This window comes from Chenopodium quinoa, unplaced genomic scaffold (assembly GCF_001683475.1).
Source record: "Chenopodium quinoa cultivar QQ74 unplaced genomic scaffold, ASM168347v1, whole genome shotgun sequence".
NCBI lineage: Eukaryota > Viridiplantae > Streptophyta > Magnoliopsida > Caryophyllales > Amaranthaceae > Chenopodium > Chenopodium quinoa.
This window is the reverse complement of record NW_018744996.1, coordinates 1,365,499-1,383,253: the sequence shown is the minus strand read 5'-3', so window position 1 is coordinate 1,383,253 and position 17,755 is coordinate 1,365,499. Positions and strand designations below refer to the sequence as shown.

The following is a 17,755-nucleotide window of genomic DNA, read 5'->3' as shown; positions in this document are numbered from 1 at the left end:
ATAGTGATTAAAAATTAGAATTATCATGCATGGAGAAGTAAAATTGTACTTGTAATAAATATTAACGCATTCACCAAATAAATAGAGGAACATTGATGGAAAATTATAAACTACTCATATGAACAATTTTCGTATGAGAAAAACTTTTCAACCCTCTCAGTCGAAAACAATAAGAACAATAATTAAGATCGAAAGAAGTCGATAGTTGTGTCTATGTAATTCAAACTTTGGATTGAGTCAATTAGTATTTTTGATATCTCTAATTTTATAATTTATAATGGTTCATACAAAATTTGAACCTATAACTGCCAGTTTACTAACTAGAGAATTATACAATAAGCTATGTTATACAAGTATTAGAGTACATGACTTTATTTCATAACAAGATCTAACAAATGACATTTGAAAATGGAAAATGAAGAGTATATTTATAGGGAATTTTTCAAACTTATCTTTGAATCCTAATGTGATTCATGCTTTTAAGCATGGCGGTGTTCCAAGGAAAAGAAGATAGAGATAAAAGAGTCGCCAACAAGTTTTAGGAACTTGTAAACCGTTCACGGGTATGAAGGCACCCCATTCACGATCACGGAGATCGCTAACTCCATAGTGGTCCAAAACCATGACTGGATAATCAGGGATGATGGTACGAATCCAACCTAAAAGAAATTGAACCCGCCCTAAATAGGCCTCTACTAAATTCTTATGATATTCATGTGCGCTTTTCGATCAACATACACACATCAAGTTAATCTTAAACTTGTTTAATCTACATTGGTTGATTATTAATGCACAATCAAATCTATTATTGGTGACCACTTGAATTAAAATCATATTAGCCTAAATCCAAATTATTAATTATCTTTATTATGCGTGATTTCAAGTACAAATTCCCTTTAAACCTGCAAAAAGGGTGTGATCAAGCAATTACAATAAATCATGAATAATCAAGCAACATATGATTAACACAACAATTATCATCATAAGAACATCATCAAGACATCGTTAATAGTACACACGTTAGTAAACCATCATAAACATAATTTTTACTCCAAAATCAAAAGAATATTTAAAGGGACAATTAAATTACTCACTTTGATGCCTCAACCTTCTTGCTATTAAAACAATACACACGTTAGTAAACTTCAAAAAAGTTAAAATAATTAAAGTAAATAAATCAAATATTAATTTAAATATAGATTTTGGACCAAACCCTCAGAACTATCAACCTTTCACGTCGAGGTCGAAGGCAACGTCGAGTATGGCTTAGAGTATTCGGATCTCGTGAATAAGGTATGGTATTTGATTGGGATGTATTAAGGATGTGTTTAGGCTAAGAACATGATGATTGATAAGGATTGATGATGATTGGAGCTAGGTGATTATAGCTAATTGTAGCTTATGATTGATGGTTCAACCTGATTTCAAAACAGGGAAAACGACCTCTATTTATAAGGAAAAAAAGAGTCTGGACAATCAGAAAAGATCAGAATTGTAAACGGAATAAAACAGGTTTCATCGCGGGGCGATAGACCTATCGCGGCACGATGGGACTAATGCAGTGCGGCAGTGTCCATCGCGTCGCGATAGGACTATCGTCGTGCCTTGGTTCTGTTGTCCTGCGATGATTTTGAAGATATCAAAGTTGTACGTAATTTGATTTTTATAGAATTAGATCAACGAAATACATGCATCTGGACGTCTTTGAATTTTATCGGGATAAGGACTATAAAAAGAGAAGTTTTACTCGGGTTCGAACTCTTTTGATCTTTATCTTTTCGGAAAGGATAAACTAGAACCATCTAGAAATTTTTAGAAGCTCCAAAGGTATCCTAGTTGGTTTAGGATTAGGAATAAGGTATTTGGACCCTCACATCATTGGGTCGTAGGTAAGGTGAACCTAGGTCCTGTTTGGGCTCGGTTTAGTATTTTGGCCACAACTTATTCGTTTTAAGTCGGATTTGGGCTTATAATATATCGTTGGAAAGCTCTTTTCAAACCCCATCCAACTAAACAATAATTGGATCAGGAATCTGGACCAAAATAATATGGCTTGGACGTTTTTGTGATTTGGACACGAAATGAATAATTTTGGGTTTAAAGACACGAAATGTATGATTTTGGATTAAAACATTTTAGGTAAGGTTAGAAGTATGGTCAAGGCTTAAGGAAACTTCACGAGACTTTTCAATTCTTTACCGAACTCGTTAATCAAAGACGTGAAAGGTACTCATCGCAGGGTTAGATTTTTAGGGAGATACAATCAGGTGTCTACAATATCTCATACAACAAATTTTGTGTGTGGCCAGCTAACACACAAGTAACCCATGACCGAGTAATCCCTAACCGACCTAGTAACCCCTGACCAAGTAACCCCTCCGACCTAGTAACCCCTGACCTACCTAGTAACCCCTGACCAAGTAACCCCTGATCGACCTAGTATCCCCTTCGACCTAGTAACTCTTGACCTAGTAACCCCTGACCGACCTAGTAACCTTTGACCAAATAACCCCTGACCAAGTAATTAACCCCTCCGACCTAGTAACCCTTGACAAACCAGTAAGACCTAATCCTACCCCACCTCAAAGCCTTAAACTCCACCACACCATCAACTGTTGCACCTCACTCATCACACAACCCAGACCCCTACTGCTACACATTCACTCCCGTACCCACTGCCCCACGCCACCACCAACTCCCGTACCCACTGCCCCACGCCACCAGCCCCAGCCCGAATACGCAACGCCACCAGCCCCAGTCCCGATACGCCACGCCACCACCACATTTCACCAAACGCACAACTAAACCCAGATCCGACCAAAACGGCAACAACAACTAGATCCCCACCTAACCTTTTTCCCACCACAACAGCAACCAAAACCCTACCCACCTCCAGATCCCCACCCAACCAGACCCACCCAAACCAAACCTAAACCACACCCAACCAACCCACCATGATAGCACAACAAAAACAACACAAAACAAACGGAAAAAAAATTAAACACCTTAAAAAAATGAAAACGAATAAATACCTTAAAAATCAGCAATGGCTTCAAATTTCACGTTAAATATGGCTGTAAAGGCCAAATTCGACCATGAAAACTCTAGTTCATGGCTAAATTTGGCCTTAAAGACCTCTAACTTGTTTTAAAAAAAACCACGACAACACAATTTCCCAGCGACGGAGTACGAGGAGAGAGATGTACGGAGTACGAGCACAATTCTCCGATGACGGTTAGAGAGAGAAAATTAGAACGAGAAAATGAGAGGAGAGATTTGAGAGGAGAGGAGAGACAAAGAATTTTACAAATAAATAAAAAATTGTGGCTCCACCACATATGAAAGTTTGTGTTTCTCATAATATAAGGCATCACTCGGACTCAAAACTGACTATTAATCTATCTTAATCATGCTGTCAAAAAAAAAAAAAAAAAAAAAAAAATAACTATCTTAATCGTACGCATGAATGCGACAAGTGATTGGTACAAACTCAGAATGTAGACATAATCACATTAGATTTACACCAGAAAAGAAAACAATAATTAAAAAATAGGAAGTAATTCACATTAGATTTAATGCAAGAAAGCGACGACGACAAATTGCATACGTGCTTAAACAAATTTTTATTTATTTATATAAACTTATAAACTATCATGTCTTCTAATTCTATTGGACAGACTTAGACCATTTATTCAACTTTAAATTAAACAAAAGAACTTTTGGCCTCTTAAAAAACTGTTGTTTGTACTAACCTTTTTTTTTTTTTTTTTTTTTTTTTTTTTTTATTATGGTTACATACATTCCAATCAAACGGCTCGACCAAGCTATTTAACTAAACCATAAAATGACTACGAGTAGTATTTACCGACTTCTTCTTTTATTGTTTTTATTGTTAAATTAGTTTTGTGCCTGAACGATGTTCAGATGGTTGATAAAATTTAGGATAAACGGTTAGCATGAATATTATATACAATCATACAATTTCTTTTGATAATTTATATATTAGTGTACTTTTTGTAGTTTTGTTTGTAAATAGATATCTATGTTATTATTGACTTGAAATTATTTTACTGAACTGAAAGTATTTTTAGCAAACAAAAATTATTTAACTGATTAAAACGTATTTTAAATATTCTCTATTTTTTTGAATAAATTAAATACATCTATGTTATAGTTAACTTGAAATTATTTTTATTGAACCTAAATTGCTTTTACTGAATTGAAAATATTTTTACCAATATTCACTATTAATTTTTAAAATAAATTAATGTATTATAAATGGATCAGGATTTTTATTAAAAGTTATGATTAATTTTGTATATATGAAATATTAGAAATGTATCGACAATAAACCTCTATACAACAATTTTATCTTAAAAAATCTATCCAAAATTTGCTTACTTAGCATCATATGTGTCACAATAATACCTTGTTTTGCCAACTTGGCGTGACACTTGACAAATAATTGGAATGTCAAGTGTTGCTGTCTCATGGTCTGGCTGCGAGACCGACTTTATTTATTAGTGATATAATAGTTGGATATTGTTTAGTTGTTTGAACTTTTGGAGTAAAAAATTTCCAAATTTTGGAATTAATTATTCTACCTTAAATATTCTTTATTTTATGTGCTTTGTGCTTTGTGCTATGTGCCTATATCTACATCAAACAAAAACCGATTTTTTTTTTTTCAAAATTTTGCTACTCCCTCCATATCAGGTTAAATGTGATATTTTAATGGTTATATTTATCAAAATACAACTTTGATAATGTGTTTTAAAGGTAAAATACAAAACCATTAAGAACCCTTTCTTTCAAGGGGTATTCTAATGTAAACTTTGATAATTAAAACTTTCTTTGTCTCTATTTTTTTAACTCATTACAAATAATTAGATCAAACTTTATAAACTTTGACCGTAAAATTTCATTAATCAATAAGAGATAATATAGTTAAGTGGGGTTTTATTGGATTCATCTGAATCATCTCATTGTATATTTTATTAATATCAAATTTTTATATTTTTTATGCATATAAAAATAGAGTTATATACTTCCTCCGTTCCAAATTAGATGACACGTTTCCTTTATTACGTTTGTCAATGCAAAAGTTTAATCGAATATCTTTGATTATATTATTGTAAAAAATACTAAGGGTGCGTTCTATTCACCTGATTTTCACTCATCTGAATTTATCTTATTTTACCAGTTTTTATTAGCCCTTACAAAAACTTATTTTACTTATAATTTGTACTGTAACCCTTATTACATCTGAAATAAGTGAAAATAAGGTGATCAGAACAGGCCTAGACATTGAATTTTAATTAAGTACACATTAAATTGAATTGAACAAGATCTCACATGACTATTTTTTTTTTTACCTATAAATCCCAAATGTTAATCAAAGCAAAGTTAATGAATAGTGTCAAAAGTTAAAACGTGTCATCTAATTTGGAACGGAAAAAGTATGTTTTAAGACGCGTCTTGGAAATCAAAAAAAGTGAAATGAGGTGAAAAAAAATAGGGAAAGAGGGAGTATCACTAATAATATGTTGGTTGAAACTATAAAAAGTTACGAAGTAATACAGAATATTGTAAAAATAAACATTGTGACACTTCTTCTATATACTACCTTTGTTTCTTTTTAAGTATTTGCCTTTTTTCTGCACAAATTTCAATGCAAAATACTGAAATTTGAATATCTCAATATTCTTATTACAAAAAAAAAATATAAAAATTAAAAATCAACATGTATCCAACAAAATCTTAGTGGCAATGGTTTGATCGAAATACATATTTAGCCTAAAAGTATTAGATACTCCTCCATTCGTTCCCTTTTGTTCTTTACGTTTAGAATTTTGCTCGGTTATTTTGAAAAATTAATAAAGTGAGTACATTCAATTATTTTTGTCATCATAATTCATTGGGAGATGGTTATTTTTAAATTCGTGTTTGAATTAAAAGGATTAAAAAATTCCATAGTTTTGGTTATTTCAAAACTTGGCCATCAGATTTCCCCACTTAATTCATTCTCTTGTTATAATAACAAACATACAAATTAATTAATCAAAATAGAGTAGGTATTTCGTGCAGCAGGCTGGCTGATATATTTTACTTGTTGGCTGATATGGTTTTTGTGTTGGCTAATATATTCCTTTTGTTGGTTGATATGTTTTTGTATTAATTTTTGATATGTTCCTTTGGTTGGCTGCTATCAGACATTAGTCGGCTGATGTATTTCTTTGGTTGACTGATATCTTTATTTTGTTGGCTGATATGTATATTTTAATTGTTGGCTTATATGTTTCATTTTGTTGGCTGATGTGTTTATTTTGTTGGCTTACCTGTTGCTTTTGTTTGCTAATTTCATCTTTTTGTTGGCTGATGTGCTTCATTTGTTGGCTGATATATTCTTTCTGTTGGCTAATAAGTACCTTTTGTTGGCTTATATATTCCTCTTGTTGGCCGACATGTACCTTTTGTTGGCTGATAGGTTCCTTTTGTTGGCTGATACGTTTATATTGATGTTTGATATGTCCCTAATGTTGACTGATATTAGACATCAACTGGCTGATATGTTACTTTTATTGGCTTGTATGCATCATTTGTTATCTAATATGATTAACAACCAACAATCTTTTTTTTACTTGATTCTCTCTCCTCTTTCCCCCTTTTGCAACTTACAATTCCTCACACCACAAATTAGCATCACCAAATCCTCACGCCACCTCCACAAATCCTCACGCCCTCCAAAATCGCAGCGCCACCGTCCACAAACCGCCACCAGCAGCGTCCAACCACCGTCCACAAACCACCACCACCAGCGTCCACAATATTGCAGCACCACCTCCAACCACCGTCCACAACACGCGCAAAATCACCCATCCATTGCGACACCACCTCCACATCTACCTTAAGCCGAAGCTGCACCACCACCACCTCTACCTTAAGCCGATGCTGCGCCATTAGCACCTCCAATTGTAAGTTTTTTTTGCTTTTTCTCGATTTAGGGTTATTTATTTATTTTAATTTGTGATTTGTTTTGATTTTGGGGATTTCGTTATTTCTTAGTATTATTTGGGGATTTTGGGGATGTAGATCTAGATTGTGGTTCAATGTGTTTGATTTTGCAGGTGGTGGAAGGCTGCCGCTGCCGCTACCGCCCCGCCGCACGAACTATTGGGTGCGGACTGCCGCACCCAATAGTTTGTGATCAAAATATACCTACCAAATTATACGTAAACCTTATTATATAAATTTAAGTTTATGATTACTACTTTAACCAATAATCGAAGAAAATGATAAACTTCAAAAATTAGCGCGTTTTCAGTGTGACTGGACACATCATATGTCTGTTTGTAAAAAAATGGAGAAACCCCTACAACACTAACAGAGTAACTCATATTACACTGACGAAGTAACCCATATAACCCTAACACAAGTACTCATATAACACTAGCAAATTGAGTAAACCCATGATGGTTGGCCACATCATGTGATCAGCCACATATAAAAAGTTTTCGTTTAAAAATTATCTTTTTATCCTTTTCTCTTTCCTAATTTTCAAGATTTGACAATATTATATCTTATTGTTGCCTAAATTGGTTTTCAAAGCCAAACAATCAATTGTCAATGGAGTTCAATTCCTCTATTTTGGTCGATGTTCATAAATCATTGTTTGTTTTTTTTTTAATTGATTAAATCATTTTAAGCATTTTTTTTAACAATAAAATAAAGTGAAGGAGGGATGATTTTGGTAGTCTACAATTTGGATATCAACTGTTTAGGTCATGTTCACTTCACCTTAAAAAAAAATATTCTGTAAAAATAATTTCAATTCAGTAAAAATTAGTAAGTTTAAAGAAGAAATAATACAGAGAATCAGTAAAAATAATTTCAGTTTAGCAAAACTAATACTAGTTCAGTAAAAATAATTTCAATTCAGCAAAAATAAGGTGAAGTGAACAAGACCACTCCTCCCTCCCTTCTTCACTTATACTCCGTATATTAGTAATCATGTTAATAAAATAAATCCTACTTCCGTTTTAAATTGTTTGAAACGATTGAATATTATCTATTTATGTTTTAAATCAAATCGTTACAAATAATTTGAAACGGAGATAATACTTTTCATACGTAATAAAATTTTACAAAATAATTGAAGTGTTGTAATTAATAAGAATCCGATAATGTATTATTCTGGTACAAAATACTTGTAAAAATTTTAATTTAAAAAAAGCCCTTGTTTATAGGAAATGGTGAAACGAAGAGAAGAGAAAAAGAAAAGACGCACTCTTCTCTCTTTCTCGGTTTTTTTTTACTCACACCTTTTTCATTTTCCTTCTTCTTCTACTGCTTCCCTCTTCTCTTTCTCTCTCTTCTTTCTACTACTACTACTAGATCTCTCAACTCTTCTTTCTCTCTCTACTTTCTCTCTCTACTTCTACTAGATCTCTCAACTCCCTTCTTCCTCTCTCTCTCTCTACTCATATGCGATCTCTCTCTTTGCTGCAGTAGCTTCACATAAACTTAATTAATAAATAAAGGTAACTTTTTTGTCTTCCTTTGATTTTTCCCCCATTTTTTTAAAATCAAATTTATCATCCCTTTGATCATTGGTTTTTCTAATTGGATAGTTTATTTCAGTTGTTTACTTGGACGTTTGCTTGTCTAATTTTATTATACTTGACCATTTTTTTCTGGGTTTTATTTGAATTAATGGGTTTGATTTGTTCTTTGCCCAACTTGCATGTATTTGATTTTTTATTGTTTATACTTGCTTTTTGTAATTTCCCCAATTAATTAATTTCTGCTAATTTATTTTTTTCTGTTTTTTTTTGTGTTGGATTAATTTATTAAAATATGATGTGGGGTTTTATGGTTTTCCCTGTTTTTTCTCTAATCTTTTGACTTTGGTCCTGTTTTTGTGAAAATCAGAAGTTTCTGTTACTTTTGTGATGTTCACAAGTATTTCAACTTTTTTTGGGATAATTTATTAGAACCCCATTTCATTATTTGGCCAATAAGCTTTGTTTTATTGCATGTTCATCCCAATTTGAGTGTTGAAGTATGCTTGTATTTGTGGCAAAAAACCCTTAAATTTTATTTTCCGCTTTTTGGTTGATAAACAGATTTAGGCATAGTGTTTTGGATTTGGTATTTGCTTTAAGTTTTAGGGCTGATGAATTTTTCTGATTATAGAATTTGGTCACATGCCTACGAATTTATCAAATTTGAATGGTTAATGAATAGTACAGATTCAGTAGGAATTATTGCATGTGACCCACTGTCTGAAATGAGTGTAATTGATAAGAAGATGAGGTGAAACCCTTAACTAGAAAAGCTATTGGTTTTGCTGCAAAGTTTGCCTTTTGCTTTCTTTTTGAATGTTTTATGTTCATGATTGTAGATCAATTTGTTGTTGCCTGCATATATGGAGGGGGAGAAGGGGGGCAGGGTTGCTTTTGATTGTTGATTAATCATTCGGGTTTTTTGTTGTACTAATTGGAAGCTGTTCTTTGTTTCGAAAACAAAATTTTTTGCTGTTATTAACAGGAACTTGGTCCCATGGGTTTGTTGGATCTAAACTTCTTTTGACTGTTGCTGAATGTTGATTATCCATCTGCTCTTGTTCTTACATGTATCTATGTACATGACTTGTGAGAGATTTTTGTGGGATAAAGTTTATTCCTGAGATAATTCTTGAAATTCATTGTTTTGGCGATGTTTCATAATCTTCATATGTGGATAAAAATAGGCTCATTCGCTTGTAGCACTCGTTGTCTTTTATATGTTTCCCTCCATGCTTCCGAGTACTAGGGTTTGATGTTTAATTATGGCTGTGGTTTATATTGTTGCAGATGGAAGTCTAGATAGTCATATCATGCGCTGTAAAGTTGGGTGATTGGAACCTGTTGAATTCTGGCCTGCATTTCCTTCTCTTTGTTAGTTGCCTTCTGTCAAAGACATGAATAACTTGACTGTTGAGACCGTAGATGCATTTTCAAGCTTGCTTGAAGTCTCTGCAAATAATGATGTGGAAGCATTTAAAAGGTTGATTGAAGAAGATCCGTCTGGAATTGATGAGCCTGGGTTGTGGTATGTCCGGAAAAAAGGCTCCAAACAGATGGTCTATGAGCATAGAACTCCTTTGATGGTTGCTTCAATTTACGGCAGTATGGATGTTCTGAAATTGATTCTTTCTCTCTCCATCACTGATGTAAACCGGTCATGTGGTGAGGATAAAAGCACTGCACTACACTGTGCTGCATCTGGTGGTTCTATGAATGCTGTTGATGCTGTGAGGCTGCTTCTGGAGGCAGGTGCTGATCATAATGCACTTGATGCCAATGGACATCGGCCTTTTGATGTTATTATGGTCTCACCAAGGCAAAATGATGTTAAAATTGCTCTTGAAGAACTCCTTGCCGGTCATGGTTCTATTAGTGAGCGCATTTTGAGGCTGTCAAGCACCACTTCTAATTCAAACTCACCACCACTCTCATCTTCACCAGTGAACGGATCTCCATCGTCTTACTCAGACTCACCACCTTCACCAATTAACTCAAAGTTTGATGATATCCAAGCTACATCATACACATCTGAGAAGAAAGAATACCCCATTGATCCATCCATACCTGATATTAAGAACAGCATTTATGCAACTGATGAATTCCGTATGTACTCCTTCAAGATTCGTCCTTGTTCTCGTGCCTATTCTCATGATTGGACAGAATGCCCTTTTGTTCATCCAGGTGAAAATGCTAGGAGGAGAGATCCGCGGAAGTACCATTACAGCTGTGTTCCTTGCCCTGATTTTAGAAAAGGAGCTTGTAGGAGAGGGGATATGTGTGAATATGCTCATGGGGTTTTTGAGTGTTGGCTCCATCCAGCTCAATATAGGACACGTCTCTGCAAGGATGGCCCAAGTTGCGCTAGAAGAGTTTGTTTCTTTGCTCATATACCTGAGGAACTGAGACCACTTTATGTGTCTACTGGTTCTGCTGTTCCCTCTCCCCGCTCAAGCGCTTCTAGTTCTATGGATTTTGCTGCTGCTATGAACTTTATGCCAGGATCTCCCTCATCTCTTATGTCTCCTTCTGCTTTCACTCCACCAATGTCACCTTCAGCTGCTAATGGAATTTCTCATTCTTCCTTGGCTTGGCCACAGCCAAATGTTCCGTCTTTGCGTCTTCCAGGCAGCAATCTTCAGTCCAGTAGGTTGAGGTCATCTCTTAATGCAAGAGATATTGCAGCTGAAGAGTTTGAAATGCTGCAAGATTATGACTTGCAACAACAGCTCCTGAGTGAATTTTCTTGCCTTTCTATGAACCCTAATTCTTTAAACCGCTCTAACCGCTCAAAAACTCTGAACCCTTCTAACCTGGATGATCTTTTTTCTGCTGAAAGCTTGTCTCCGCGGTACAATGATCCAGGACTGGGTTCATGTCTTTACTCGCCTACTCATAAATCTGCTGTTTTCAACCAGTTTCAACAACAGCAGCAAGGCATGCTCTCTCCAATCAACACAAATTTCTCGCCTAAGGGTGTAGCTGACCATCCATTACTGTCAGGAAGAATGTCTCCTCGAAGTGTGGAACCCATCTCCCCAATGAGTGCTCGGGCTTCTATGCTTGCTCAACGGGAGCAACAACTTCATCAGTTCCGCAGTCTCAGCTCTCGGGATCTTGGAACCAGCTTGGGTGCCATTGTGGGTTCTCCTGTTCATTCTTGGTCAAGATGGGGTTCCTCCAACGGTAAGCCAGACTGGGGTACAAACACAGATGAATTGGGTAAACTCAGGAGATCTTCGTCTTTTGAGCTTGGCAACAATGGTGAAGAGCCTGATCTTTCTTGGGTTCAGTCACTTGTCAAAGAATCACCTACTGACATTAAAGAGAAGGTTGGAGGTTCTGTTTCATCAGTGGTTGACAGTTCTTATTCGAACGCACAAGCTGAAGTAGTGGATATGGCAGAAAGATATTAAATAATGATAATATTACTTGTCCTTTGCTTTCTGGATTTTGATTGGTAGCAACGAGGCAAGATATAGGTAGCAGAAAGAATGGAGCAAGGTAAGCAGATAGAAGTATGCTATTTTTTTTTCTGTTTTGTTAGTTGAATGATATTCATTCTGACTATTCTTGCTAATGTAGTTAGAAAGGGTAAAATCTTGTTGCACCATGTTTCTTATGAACCATGGTGCTTCTCGGCCATTATTTTGAAAGGCTTGGCCTTGGCCTAGTCAATTTTGCTTTGTATGCTTAGCAATATGTTTCATTAAAGAAACTATATATCTCATGTATCTTCCATCTCTTTTCCATTGAATTCATTGCCTCATTCTGTAAACCATTAACATGGTGCTATTTTTGTACATCTTCAAAGCTATTGATTTCTTCCCTATTGGCAGATTAATTTTTTCTTTTGGTTATACTTCGTATAATTTGGTTATCTTGTAAACTAAATGCCTTCTCTCATATTTCTTTTGGTCAAACAATTTCTAATCCCGGTTAAATTTAAGGTGGATTGAGTAGAAAAAAAAAAAAGCAAATCACAAAATCTCATTAACTTGGTAATCTAATCTTTCAACCGGTAATAACATGAAGTACTATATTGTTTAGGATTTATCATTTCAGTTTAGTCATGGCTTCTTTGATGAAATTGGGTTTGTTGTATGTTGGGATGTTGTATAGTGTTTGTATCTAAATTTTTCGATGAGGTTCCATACGCGGTCAAATAGATAAACTCCGAGATAGGTGGTGCTTTTTGTTGTTGCCTTTGTACAATCACTTTGGTAATGGATAGCATAGTTAGATGCTGAGAATTTAGCGAGGTGATAGTTGTTCACTATTTAGTTGAAATTATTCTACTTCTATCTTACCTTGTACCTTTATAAAAAGGGATATGAAAAAAGAAGGGTAGAAAAACTTTGGCTCTAAATCGTTCTCTTGTCTCATTACTTCATTCCCTTTGTGAAAAGAAACCACTAATTTTAGAGTATCATTGCATCTATTTCAACTCTTTTACTTTCGGTGCTGGAATGTTTTCCTCATGGCAATTTTCTTTGTTTATACGTAGTATTAATTTTTGGATAAAAACGAACCTTTTTTCAGTTTTGACATGTACCAACATTTTACTGTCTTCCAGTTTTGTAGTACTATATTTTCCAAAGTACTATCCCACCCCCCCCCCCCCCCCCGCGCAAGTTTTTATTTTTTTAATTTTTTAAATTGACATTTTTTTTTAATCACACAAGTTTCACAATTACTCGAAATATTTATAATTATCAATAAGTGAATGTGTAACCGTGTAAGAGTAGATATTATGAAAATATAATTGACACGTTATAACAAAATTCGGCATAATTATTTTTTGTCGTAAATATACATTATTAGTGCTAGTCAAGGAAATTTTTTGAACAGTGTTAAAAGTCAAAGTGTACTGACTAAAAAAAATTGAAAATAGTACAGGACGAGTACGACTTTTTATGTTTGAAGGCCATCATTCTCGTTCTCTTAATAATTATCTGTTATATAAACATATGGTATCTAGCATTTGGTGCACCCAATATTATATTATGATCATTTCTAATAGAGGCGAAGAAATTAGCCTACACGAGCTACATTCCGCTTTAGAAAGGATTTTACATAATTTTAAAATAGAACATCCACAAATAATATAATTATATCATTATATTTTTGTAGGGAAAAAAAAAAACAAAAATTTATGCTAAATGCACGGTCAAAGCTCAGGCTATGTTTAAGAGTATTAGGACTAAATTTCTTATTTTAAACAATATCAGGAAAAATATTATCGTTTTATGTGCAATTTTTTTTTTTTTTTTTGCTAATTATCTATAATTCGGTAATAAAAAAATATTATAAAGTTTTCACATTTGAAAATACACATAATACAAATTTAATAAGACCCCATTTGATTTTCTTTAAAAAAAAAAAAAACCCCATTTGATATTTTTCATAAAGTATATATACATCAATACATGCACAAGTATATTTGTAAAAATTATCACAATTTATCTAGTTGATTTAGAAATTAATGTTTTGGTTGAAGAATTCTAACACGCCCATGCTTTTGGATGAGGAAGTTTCCTCCATCACGCGATCCTGTTGCAATATCCTTCAATGATGCTCGAAGATGCTGCTTCAAACGATTTTGGATCCATGAACTAGGAGATGCTATGAAACCCTAAGTCCTTAACCCACTCAAAATTACAAGAGATGAGTAGGTGAATTCACCAATATGTTAAAATCAATGGTTAAATTTCATAAAATGATATCAAAATCAGAAGAGAAAGGGGAAACCAAGCGTGTTAGAGTTGAAGTGGCTGCTGAGGCAAGAGCCTTAGAGCCTATGTAAAATGGATATTAGGATTTTTGAGAATCAGTATATTACAATTACAAGTTTATAAGATTTCCTAGTTGTATAATTAGATTAATTGCAATAAACAATCAATCATTGAATTTCGATCACTTTAGGATGGGGATTCCCTAACCCTTACCATCGGTATCCATTACTAGGAGTACATCCATTACTAGGAGTACAGAAGGAACAACAGATTTCCATATTGCAGCGTCTAGTTCTTTACATGTTTATAGAAATGGTTATGTTGTCAACTTGTCATAACTCATAAGGGCTGTAATTTTTGGTGGACATTTCGTGAACTTCCTGTAAAGATTTGATTGCAGTTAATCTTTTCTATTGGCAGCAATGCAGGCACAATGGTTAGTGGTGCTTTGTATATGAATGTTTAATTAAAACAACTCCACAATTGTTCGTTGAAACATTGTTATAGATGTATGTGGTGAGTGAAAAAAATCTATACAACAAATGTCACGTTTGCTGCCACAAAAATACAATTACCAGTAGTCTCCACATGAGCATTTCCCATCCTCAAACCTATGGAATCTGTTATTGTCTCTCACAATAATTATTCTTCGAGTGCACTTTGACATAAACTTGATTGCAGTGTGACAATCGCCACATACACGCAAATTTTTCATAATCCGGATAGGCCTGTCGGGTGGGAAGCTGATCAACGCATAAGCAATTGCTAACCTCTCACTGTGATACCTAATTGTTTGTTTTTTGATATCATCATCCACTTGTTGCAATACAAAACTAGTGTCAGCTATATAGCCAGCTCGCTCCAATTCCTCCCCTATTTCTTCCAATTTCTGATATATCTCCTGGGATTTCGGATGACATCTGTCCCCGGCAGCAAATGTGTGAACCTTGTTGCCTTCCTCAAGCCAACTTAAACCTGTTTCCTTCTTAATACCACTATCCCTTAGCATCATCCTAACTTTGGCTGCATCTTGGAGTCTCCCAGCTGCTGCATAGGCATTACATAACAGTACAAATAGGCCAGAACCCACATTACCTAACTCAAAAACCTTGTCTGCAGCATATGCTGCTAATTCAGTGTTGCCGTGTAGTCGGCAGCCAGTCAATAAAGCACCCCAAACAGACTCAGTTGGTTGAATGGGCATCTCCTTAATAACTGAAAGCGCCTCCTGCAACTTTCCTGCACGGCCTAGCAAATCCACTAAGGTGGCGTAATGCTGATGCCCTGGTTCAATGCCATACTTCTTCATCCGATGAAAGTAAAATTGGCCCTCCTTAACCAATCCTGCATGACTACAAGCATAAAGCAAAGACAAAAAGGTGATAAAGTTCGGCTTTGTTCCTTCACTTTCCATACTACGAAACAAATCCAATACCTTCGAAGAATGAGCGTGTTGAGCACAAGAAATCAACATAGAATTCCATAATCCAACATTCTTTGTCTTCACCTCATCGAATACACGATATGCGCCTTCTATGATCCCACACTTTGAGTACAACGAGATCAAACCACTCCCAACAAACCCCGACGAATCATAACTCTTCTTCAAGCACATGCCATGAATTTGCTTCCCTAGTTCCAAAAGGGTTGAATTACCACAAACGTGAACCGCACTCGAGAACGTAAAATCATTAACATCTACACCCTCCACTACAGCATACTTAAACAACTTGAGTGCCTCCTCATTTTCACCCAACTGAGCATACCCAAAAATCATTCCAGTCCAAGACACTACATTTCTCTCAGGCATTTTATCAAACACCTTCCGTGCATCCCAAATTTCTCCACATTTAGCATACATATCCACCATAGAACTCCCCACAAACACATCCTCCTCATACCCAGTCTTGATCACAACCCCATGAACCAATCTCCCCACATCAACCCTCCCCAAAATCGCGCACGACTTCATCGCACTTGGGTACGTATGATCATCAGGCCGAAACCCAGTTCCAATCATCCTACAAAAGAACTCAAGAGCAGTACAAGGAAGCTCATTCTGAGCAAAAGAAGATATAACCGAGCTCCAGGTAGTAGAAACCTTAAAAGGGGCTTCATCAAAAATTTGGCGGGAAAAGGCAGGAAACTGGGTTTTTGAATAAAAATTGATCAAATGGTGGGAAACAAGAGGGATGGATTGGAAGCCTAATTTGAGAACGTGGGCATGGATTTGGAGACCTTTCGGAAGTGCCCGAGAGCGGGTAAAGGTGAGGAGAAGGTCGCAGAGATGGCGGTAGTGTTGCTCGAAGTTTAATTGGTTTGGGATTTTGGGTAAAAATGGTGGTGAAGAGCAGTGTGGAGAGAGAGGTTGCAGCATTACTAACAAAGTTTTCAGATAATTTTTTAAAAAAATTTCTGTATTTTAGGTTGGATTAATTTATAAAATAGGAAAATTTAACAAGAATAATCCTACCTTTTCTCTATTCTCCCAAAACAATCCACCTTTGAATTATTCTTGAATAATCCAATACTACCTATTTTCTCCTAACAAGCCTACGTGACCGGTTACCGATCATGTAAGTTTTTTTTTTTCGTTTTTTTTTCCCCTTTTAATCTCTCCTCCTCCTATCTCCTTACTGACATCAATGGATGACACTCATGGCAGCCCCAACCATAACAATGGCTTCCCCTCTTTATCTTCCTCCCTTTCTTCAATGCCTTTCTACCTTCAAACACAACCATCCATCTTCTTCTTCCCTCGACCCCACAACCACAATCAATCCCTTTCCAACTTTTCCTCCGACCACCTGCAACCCACCCCCGTCGCTGCCCTATTTGGCCTAAAACCACCTCAAAACCCCAACTAATTGCAATACTAATGATAGTAGTGAAACCCAAACCCCTACAATTTGAATTTTTTTATATGAATTGAGAGTGAAAATTCCAAAATTGATTTCTGATTTTTTGGTTTTGTTTTTGAATTTTTTATTGATTTTTTTTTTGATTGATGTGATTAATGTTGGATTAAGATATTGGATTTTTTTTCCTTATTTGAACAAGGTGGGTGATTGTTTACTGGATTAGTTTCATTATTGTTGTTTGTGTTAATTGGGAAGTTGATGTTAGTGATTTGATGTTGGTTTGTGGTGCAAAGAAACGTGGTTGTGGGTTGGTGGTGCAACGAAGCGGGGTATGGGATTTTCTGATTTGGTGAGGTGGTGTGGGTAAGGTGCTGCTGGCTTTGGTGTTTGGTGGCGGTGGGTCATGGTGGTAGTTAGGGTGGGCTTTTTTCCTATCTGGGTGGTGGAAGTAGGGTGTGGTGGATGGTGTTAATGGTGACCATGGAAGTGGACAATAGCGACAACAAGATTGAAGCAAAGGGTGGTGGTTATGTGGGGTTTTAAGGTTTGTGGTGGTGAGGATGGGGTGGCGCACGCATGCTTAGGTGGTAGAAGG

General features: G+C 35.4%; 2 protein-coding genes across 2 annotated transcripts; one reads left to right on the top strand and one right to left on the bottom strand.

The window, feature by feature from the left end:
- Window positions 1–8,389: 8,389 nt before the first annotated feature.
- Window positions 8,390–12,394, top strand: LOC110707248 (zinc finger CCCH domain-containing protein 30-like). The gene is made up of 2 exons (XM_021885265.1): window positions 8,390–8,540; window positions 9,855–12,394. Exon 2 carries the CDS (start codon window positions 9,962–9,964, stop codon window positions 11,978–11,980), a length of 2,019 nt encoding a protein of 672 aa, XP_021740957.1. The 5' UTR covers window positions 8,390–8,540; window positions 9,855–9,961; the 3' UTR covers window positions 11,981–12,394.
- Window positions 12,395–14,754: 2,360 nt separating this feature from the next.
- On the bottom strand, window positions 14,755–17,477 carry LOC110707247 (putative pentatricopeptide repeat-containing protein At5g52630). Its single transcript, XM_021885264.1, has one exon. The coding sequence runs from the start codon at window positions 16,674–16,676 to the stop codon at window positions 14,871–14,873; it is 1,806 nt and encodes a 601-aa protein (XP_021740956.1). The 5' UTR covers window positions 16,677–17,477; the 3' UTR covers window positions 14,755–14,870.
- Window positions 17,478–17,755: the final 278 nt, after the last annotated feature.

Excerpts from the sequence above, each read along its gene's own strand:
- LOC110707247 (XM_021885264.1), bottom strand. The coding sequence starts at position 16,676 with ATGCTGCAACCTCTCTCTCCACACTGCTCTTCACCACCATTTTTACCC.
- LOC110707248 (XM_021885265.1), top strand. The coding sequence starts at position 9,962 with ATGAATAACTTGACTGTTGAGACCGTAGATGCATTTTCAAGCTTGCTT.